Below are 8,834 nucleotides of genomic sequence, written 5' to 3' on the forward strand. Positions count from 1 at the left end.
CTGTGGTACTAATTCCGAGTTCTTACTAATGACAAAATTTAAATTGCTCTCAGCAAAATGTTTAGACCGTTTTAAATCTACGGGAACTCGTCACTCCAATCTATACCCACCAGTGGCATCGGATGACATCGGTCGACGTTGAAGCGTCGTCCGGCGGAGATCGGGCGTCGTTAAGAGGGCCCATCGAACGAAACGCGCCTGGCGAGCGCCTCGCCGTGGGCCTGCAGTGACTTTAACCGCCGTTGCCGCCGAAACATTGGCCATCGCGGTGGCAATTAAACAAGAGTGATGAAGGAGGAGCAGGCGCAGGGCGGGGCGCGGAGCCAGACGGACGACCAGCTGGTGGTGCCGCCGGCTCCCGCCCTACCCGGACAGGCAGGAGGGACCGGCTCTGCACGGCCGCCAGTCTTTGAACGAGGTACAAAACAAAATCAGTGCACAGCGGCCGTTCCAGGAACAACTGAGACGTCCCAGGACGCCGCCGGGGAGGATGGGCACGGCGAGGGGCAGAGGAATGAACCTCGGGGCGGGCGGCCCCCCGGCCCCCGCCTGCCGGCACCTTGTTTACCGCGGCGGTCACGTACGCGGGGAAAGGAACCCGAATCGCTGTATCGCCACTCTGCGCAAATAAAACTGAATCGCCGGCTTTCCTTTGCTACTGAAGCTTTGATCGGATTCGATCCAACAACAGCCGGCCGCTCGGCGCGGCGCCGCCCCTCGGCGGAGCGCTCCCCGACCGCCGCTCTCGGGCGCTCATTAGCGCCACCACGCCCTCTGCGAGGCTGCAGCGGTCCTTCCTTGTCGCTCCGACGCGGACTCTCGAGGAAGAGCGACCGAGACGAGCGTCGTGCAGTCTCCTTTTTGCAGCGAACCTCAGTGTCAAGTGTTGCAGTGCCGAGCCTCCTGGCGGAGCCCAGCCCGGGGCATCCGAGTTTGACGTCAGGACCCTGGGACGCACGCGGACGCCGCGCAGACCGACCGCGCCGCACAGGGTCGCGCGGCTATACAGAGCAGTTTTCAAATTCCGACACGGGAGGAAGAAAATTAATCTTGTATTAAATTATTCGAAAACATTTCATGGATCCGAAAAGGTATTTTCCTCCCTCCCAAACCATTATCAGTTTTTAATTTAAAGGGATAAACATTGAAAATTCGTATAGGTTGCCCGTATTTAAGTTTAGCATGGTTCAGTAAACAACTTACTGAATTATAAAATTCTACAAAAATGACACGAGTTTGTCGGAAAGCCCCCTCTAATACATGGCACGCCATTACTGCTCGTGCACACACTACGGATACTCAAAAATGTACCGATACAGAATTTTACAAAGTCATATTCCACAAATAATGTTCTAGTATTTGTGTATTCCTTGAATTGATTTTAAATGCAACAGTCAAGAAGGTTCTTCGCTGATAGCTTACGAACAGCGCTTAGCGATGTGTGAGAAGTACCCGGTAGGTATGCAGCCCAACGTACACCTCGATTCTAAAGGCTGGACGACGGTGCGCTTGCGAATTTTTCAGAAGTGTTGATTTAATGCAATGGCATACTATGGCGAGGAGAGGGTGTGGTGGAAGAGAAATCTGACGTAAAGGCCAATTTACACCGCAGTTCACGTACCTTGAACACAGACGCCTAGAGTGGCGGCAACTTATCGTGCACCTCCTGCCACGTGCAGGGAAGTTTAGTTCGATTTCTTGTATTTTCTGATGCGTTTTCGCAGGGTTCTGTTTACTATTTTGTGTAGAGAGTTTGTGCTTGTGTATACTCATACATGGTTTTTCGATTGGGAAGTCTTTTTCAGCTTTAATGACTGAAAAACGGTCTCATTCAACAAAAATCTCACAAATGATGCATCTGTATAACTAATTGTCAAAACACTAAGGCAACACGTGCTTGGTAATTGATACAACATGTACATTGCAATCTGGCAAATCAGTTCTTAAAAGCGTATACAAAGTAACACACCCCTTGACTTTCATAGATAATGGCGAACCTCTCTACCTTACACTGATCACAAGCAAATAGAACCACTAGAACTTAATATAATACGAATGGTATAAATTAGCATAATGCATTACGGCACATGAAAAATTGCGACTAAGACTTAATCTATTTTATTCTATCACACTCCTCAAAGATATTGGAATTGAATTGTAAATTTATAAACTACTGGTATCCTTACTTTTCTAGAGGATTACAAAATACCTTGTACAAGCTCTGCTTGATAAAGTTGTTGGCACAAAACTCCTTACTTTGTACAAATAGTTAGATCATACAAAAAATCATTTGACAAATACTAACTAGCTTTACTTTAATACAAAGGATCACATAGGTTTCTAATTAGTTCTAAACAGCAAAATACATACTAAGTGTGTCACATTCTCTGAAAACTATTGTGCTCAGTGAAATTTGGCAATTTCTTCCTTTTTGGAAAAAAAAAGAAAATCACATGGTTAAAATCTCAATTATCAGCAATTATCTCACAATCGATCTCCAAAAAAATCTCTGGCACAAAAAAAATTAAAAACACACAAAAACTTAGCCAATGGAACAGATAAGAAATCAGAGGTACACATGAGAAATTTGTTACTCTAAAAACATTAATTACATTAATGATCACAAGTCGTACTGACTGGAATTCATATTACAAAAATAATCGTCATATCAATATAATTTATCTTTAGAAGATCACGTTTCCTACTGTATCCAGCGGTTCAGATACGTTGCACTACAAAAAACAAAAATTCTCCTTCCTCGGTCTCGGGTCAAATTAGACGCCATCAAAGAGGGAAACATCTGCAAGTTGTGTGCATGGATGCATGGGCTGGACGAGGGTGCCGGCGCGCGTGTCAGACGTACACCTCGCGCTTGTTGGGCGCGCCGGTCCTCCTCTCCGCGGTGCCCTTCTTCCTCTCCACCGTGCTGGCCGCGCTGGGCGCCGCGCTGGGTGCCAGGCTGTTGGCGGTGCTCCTCGGCGGCGAGGTCGCGGGCGTGGACGTGGCGTTGGAGACCGCCGGCGTGACGGCAGCAGCGAAGGCAGCGGCTGCCGCAGGTGTTGGTGTCACCGACGGCGTGCTCGTAGGCGTGGCCGGGGTAGTGGGTCGCGGCGAGGCCGAACTGCCCTCCTCCTCCGAGCCGGACGCCGAGCCAGAGTGGCTGCTAACCTCGGTCAGGGTGACGGCGCTCCTCGGGGGCGCCGACGACCGGACCGGGCGGTGTGGACCAGGAGACGCGGTGAACAGAATGGGTTGCGAGAAGGTGACGGGGGTGGCAGCCAGCGTGACGGGGCCGATGGGCCCCATCCCGGGGGAGAGCACGGCCTGTGCCAGTGCCTTGGCGCCCACGCCCGCCATGGTCAGCTGGTGGTGCTGGTGGTGGCCCGGCGACCCCATACCCATGCCCCCCACGGCCACCACGCCGCCCTCGGCCTCCTGGATGGGCGTCAGCAGCACCTGCGGAACACCGAAAAACATCTTGAGGTCAGGCCCAGCGGTTGCCCACTGTCACGTGCAAAGGTGCGAGGTTCTCGTGCACAATATGGTCCTCCCCTTCAGGGGCGCGTGGCGTACGACGGTGCAGGTGCATAGCGCCTACCCCGCCTTCGCAATAGGGTCAGCAGCAGCTTAGGGAGGGAGTACCTAAGAGGAGAGAACCCCCACAAGGTGGACCAACCCGCCGTTCGCAGGGATCAGAAGCCTAGGGAGGGAGCAGCTAAGAGGAGAGAGCTCCCACAGGGTGGGCCAACCCGCAGAGCACTGCTGCCGGAGGTGGTGGCCTACCCCGACATTCGCAGGGGTCAGCAGCTTAGGGAGGGAGCAGCTAACAAGGGAAGGTTTTTAGGTGTTACACACCAATTTCGACATAGGTAGATTAAGATTGGCACCGGTTTTAGCTGCCCATACTATGTTTTTCGTTTGTTTTGGACAATTTTTAGTAGAAAAACATCATAAAACCAGAAAAAATGTGATCTTCAAATGCCTATATCTCCGGAACCGTTTGAGCTACACCCCCCAGATTTTGCACAGAGGTAGGCCGAATTTGTAACTAAATTATCGTGAAGTATAATTTTTTTCGAAAAACATCGAAGAAAATGTCACAAACTATGTGCACCTTCCTTACTTGGATTTCGACTTGGATTTCGGACCATTTCAACAATTTTTTTCGACTCTTCCCATATTTTTAGACAATTAAGGTATCCATGCGGACTACCTCTGTGCAAAATCTGGATGGCGTAGCTCAAATGGTTCCGGAGATATAGACATTTGAAGATCACATTTTTTCTGGTTTTATGATGTTTTCCTACTAAAAATTGTCCAAAACAAACGAAAAACATAGTATGGGCAGCTAAAACCGGTGCCAATAATAATCTACATATGTCCCCTGCAATATGTATCGCGCCCAGCGAAATTGGTAACACCTAAAAACCTTCCCTTGTAAGAGGAGAGAGCTCCCACAGGGTGGGCCAACCCGCAGAGCACTGCTGCTGGAGGTGGTGGCCTACCCCGACATCCGCAGGGGGGTCAGCAGCTTAGGGAGGGAGCAGCTAAGAGGAGAGAGCCCCAACAAAGGTCGGCTAACCCGCAGAGCACTGCTGCTGGAGGTGGTGGCCTACCCCGACATCCGCAGGGGGGTCAGCAGCTTAGGGAGGGAGCAGCTAAGAGGAGAGAGCCCCAACAAAGGTCGGCTAACCCGCAGAGCACTGTTGCTGGCGGTGCTGGTGGCCCACAACACTAGCTCCATGGAAAAAGTCTTCTACCTCTTAATTTTTTATTTGACTCCTTTTCAAGTGTACTCTCAGCTTCGTGGTCAAAATATGTAATTTCTGTGTAGCAAATGCATTTTTCTTGAAACAGAGCTGTGTTATTTACCTCCCGAAGTGACTGGGCGGTAGCAGTGCTTACCTGCACAACGGGCACGTCGGTGGGGTAGGGCTGCGGCGTCAGCATGTTGGGCGTGCCGGGGGTGGAGGGTGCAGAGCCGTTGGCATCATTGTTCCTGATGATGGTCACGTCTGGCGTGGGGATGCGCGGCCGGTTCTTCTGCACACCTGCAAAACCACCCAGTCTTAGCATAGAACCCAACAGCAAACAGAACATATCCTAGTCACATCAAACTGTCAAACTGTCGAGAGATTGTCGAGAAAGTATCGAAAAAGGGACAAATAATATCGTACGGATATCGGAAGTGACACCATCCGACAGGACACTATTTCTATTGGAAATCGATAATAAGTTTATCATCATTCGGCTCGTGACATTATTATTGTTCGAGGATTGAAAAACTTATGTTCTAGCAATAATACCAGAAAATATTCATGGTTTTCTTGCGTCGCGTTCGCTGCGATACTTTGATATTGTTTACCGCATATTTTGGAAGTCTACATTTTTTGTTGGTTCCAGAAACTGAAATTTTACGTGAATCGGTATGATCTCTAGTTTTGAATATCAACTACACTGATGTTGAACTGTTTAGAGAGCATCAATTTACAACCTATCAGATTCCATGTTCGACACCGTGTCGACAGTCGGTGGACAACTTCATGTTACTAGGGTAAGTACTCGATCGGGAGAGGTTACTCACTGGATCTCTTGTTCTGTCCCCGGCTGGAGCGCCTGTTGACGAATCGGTCGTAGATGGACATCTTGGGCTGCCGCTCGGGCGGCGGCTGCTGCTGCTGCTGCTGGTGGATGGGCAGCGTGGTCTGGCTCAAGATCTGCGCCGACACGGGGCCGGGCACCGGGCCCGGGAGGCCGCCGTTCTCCCCCTGCACAAACGAGATCTTCATTACGTTCGACGGACCCGTGGCGGCTCGCGGGGGTGCGGGCCGAGGCCGCGGGGGTGCCAGGGCGGGGAGGCCGCTCACCTGCGAGTACACCGAGTTGTGGCGGGGCCGCGAGTTGAACGCCATCCCGGCCGAGGAGTACGTGGTGCTGGAGGAGCGCACCGACCCCATGCGCTGCAGCTGCCGCTGGAACCAGTTCTTGCGCCTCTCCACGAGCGGGGTGTCCACGCTCTCCTGGAACACGGACCGCATTCCACCGGGTAATCTTTGCTCAATTAAAATCAGAACCAAAGTCGCAATCGGGTCCCCGGCGGCCTGCGCGGCGCCTTGTGCGGGTCACTCACGTAGTCGGCGTAGACGTCCTCGGGGCCGGGCTTGTTGCGCTGGGGCATGAGGTTGGCGTAGAGCGCGTCCGAGTCCTTGACCTTGTAGTCCTCGGCGCTGCCCTTGGGCTCCGCCCGCCGGTAGCACTCGGACGCCACGGTGTAGGGCAGGTCCTTGGGCACCACCTCGTCCCAGTATTGGTCCTTGAGCAGCTCGGGGTGCTCCTCGTGCATCTCGTCCACGATCATGTAGGCCGCCTGCAAGGCCCCACACGAGTTACCACAAGTTTCCTCTAGCAGAGAGACGTGCCCGCGATTGCTGATCAAACATAGTTTGCTGTGTCAGCTGTAATCATCTGCCCTCGGCAAATGTGTGCTCGGCGCAAGCAAATCGATTGAGTCGCACTCTATTTGAGCACCTCGATCCGAACACGCCGGCTGGCGCGCGCCTCGGAATCACTTTATGTTTACCCATCACCACGGCCGTTGGGTAATTAGGTAGCGAGCCACGCTCAGCCACGCTCAGCCACGCTCAGCTACGCTCCAGCAGAGGCGAGCGTGTTGCGCAAAAGCGGCGTCAGCGTCATGGGAAGCAGGCATGCACACAGCACAACGTCACTTGAGGCAATCGCCTTTCGATCGGATCGCTCGGGCCGGGCGGCAGCGCGGCAGCAGCAGGCGGCGCGGGCCCAGCCAGCCGGGCCGGGCGGCGCAGCACGAGAGACTGCGATGCCGTGTTCAGCCTAATGAGGAGGAAGGTTCGTCACAGACAAATAAAAGGGGACAAAACAAATCAACCATTATCAGCCCCTGCTGGTCACCGGAGAGCCGCCGCTCCAGCCGCCCGAACCATGCCCGACCTGAACTGCCGCCCTGCCGCATACCCGCAACAAATCAGAATTCTCGAAAATTGAAATGAAGATGACAGTGTTTTTCGACTTTACTTAAGGAGCTGAATGACCTTCCATTTTCACTGAGACTGTAGTGGATAGTTACCTCAACGCCACCGCCCTCGCTTCGGGGTGTCGTCTGGGTGAGAATGAACCCGCAACCCACAGCATAACATACGAAGTAAACGTTTCCTTACTAAAAATAAATGAGATACACATAGTCTAATTTTGATGGCGGCCAGGGGGCTAGGCGCGCAGGGTCGCAGGGCGGGTTCTCTCCCGAGCCCGACGCCCCGTAGCGTGGCGTGGCGAGGCTGCGTCCTCGCGGTCCTACACGAGGCGTGGCGCGGCGCGGCGGCTACTCACGGTGCGCAGCCAGGGCCTCTCCCCGGGTGCAGGCTGTTGAGGAGGGTCGGGGCGGGGCTGGCGCGGCGGGGGGCTGTCCGGGCCGAGGGGAGGCACGAGGCACGGCAGCAGGGCCGAGAGCAGGCCGTGCAGGAAGGCGAGCAGCGCGCGCACCGCCGCCAGCGCGCCCGCCCCCAGCAGGCCCGCCAGGCCCTGCCCGCGCCCGCCCCGGCACAGCGGGTTCACGTCCTCGTCATCTTCCTCAGGGCCGGGCGTCTCTCCCAGCCCGCGGCGGGCCACCTCGATGTTCTAGGGCATGCGCACAGGTCACCATCACCGGGCAGTGCAGTGCAGTCAGTGCACGTGCAGCGCACCGCCACCAAGCGAGTAAGCGTGGTGAGTCAGATAAAAATTAGAGTTAGGATTGTGATACAAAAAACCAGCTGATCGTGTGGAAGGTTTCAAAAAGCAAAAGCATTAATGTGGCTGTCGCGGTTATTTTGCTGAAGAGAAGGGTGTCTCACTCGGGTTCTTTCGGTCAGAGCGGATGAGTGTCGTTGGACCACCACACATACCTTGATGTGCCTGTCTATGAGCCAGTTGAGCTCAATGTCGTCGTCGTCCTCGCCGAACGGGTTGATGAGAACCTCGGCCACCTTCAGCCAGCCGATGTAGAAGCAGAACTGCGTCAAAACAAGACAAGGGTCATTCGCCAGCCGTGAGCGCAGTGACGGCCGCTCGCCGTTCTCGGGCTTCGGCTGGAAGGACCCGCCTAAGTTGGCCCGCGTCCCGGGCCCCGGCCGGGGCGACCTCGCCTTGGGGCGGACACGACCGCGTGGTCAGCGTCGTAGCCACAGCCTGCCAAGGCCTGAGCCAGGGCGTGTACGAGCAAGTGCAAGAGCGACGCTTAGCGTCCTGGTCTGTCCTGGTCCTCTCGACAATGTTTCGAAGCTCGTCCCACATGGGAAACGGGGCGCAAACTGTCCTGTCCAGTCCACTCGCGGCGGGTGGCCTCCTCCCCATCTTGGAGGAGGGGCGCCCTCCTGTGCTTCTGCTTTACTCTCTTGAGCCTCGCGGTCCGTGGCCGCGGCGCAGCAAGCTTCTCGGGGAGGGTACCGCGACGAGAGCGAAGGCTCCCCTCTCCCGAGCCCCGCCCCCGCCAGGCGCGCCCGGGGGCTCGACCTGCAGCGACCTACCTGCAGCGAGGTGAAGAGGGGGAAGAAGATGTCAGGGTCTCCCGTCACGGTGCCGTCGGGGTGCCTCGTCTCGACGAACTGGCGGCCCATCAGCTGCGCCATGAAGTACGTGTACACGGACAGCGTCACCACCTGCGGGCACAACGAACACTAGTGTAGTCCGCGCTCCAGCCAAGTGCGCCCTCCCCGGCCTGGGCGTTACATAACGTGGACATCGGCCACGCCGCCACGCTTGGCTGTGCCATGGTTCGACGCGGGGCGTGGCGAGGTGGCGGGGCGGGGCGGGGCGGGGCG

General features: G+C 54.9%; 1 protein-coding gene across 6 annotated transcripts in view; it reads right to left on the bottom strand.

Moving 5' to 3' along the window:
* Nucleotides 1–1,779: 1,779 nt before the first annotated feature.
* Nucleotides 1,780–8,834, bottom strand: part of LOC113212717 (bestrophin-2) — a 34,935-nt gene continuing 27,880 nt past the window's right edge. For 2 of the 6 annotated variants that reach the window (XM_052266204.1, XM_052266193.1), the window contains exons 7-14: nucleotides 8,541–8,672; nucleotides 7,920–8,027; nucleotides 7,366–7,653; nucleotides 6,131–6,367; nucleotides 5,868–6,020; nucleotides 5,585–5,783; nucleotides 4,906–5,051; nucleotides 1,780–3,477 (exon numbers count right to left, since the gene is read on the bottom strand). In XM_052266204.1, coding sequence (XP_052122164.1) covers nucleotides 2,854–3,477; nucleotides 4,906–5,051; nucleotides 5,585–5,783; nucleotides 5,868–6,020; nucleotides 6,131–6,367; nucleotides 7,366–7,653; nucleotides 7,920–8,027; nucleotides 8,541–8,672 — 1,887 coding nt within the window. In that variant the 3' untranslated portion in view covers nucleotides 1,780–2,853. The remainder of the gene's footprint in view (nucleotides 3,478–4,905; nucleotides 5,052–5,584; nucleotides 5,784–5,867; nucleotides 6,021–6,130; nucleotides 6,368–7,365; nucleotides 7,654–7,919; nucleotides 8,028–8,540; nucleotides 8,673–8,834) is intronic. The other 4 variants (XM_052266206.1, XM_052266213.1, XM_052266222.1 and 1 more) reach the window with 4 other exon arrangements.

The sequence above is a fragment of the Frankliniella occidentalis genome, unplaced genomic scaffold (assembly GCF_000697945.3).
Source record: "Frankliniella occidentalis isolate FOCC.00 unplaced genomic scaffold, Focc_3.1 Scaffold3, whole genome shotgun sequence".
Taxonomy (NCBI): Eukaryota; Metazoa; Arthropoda; class Insecta; order Thysanoptera; family Thripidae; genus Frankliniella; species Frankliniella occidentalis.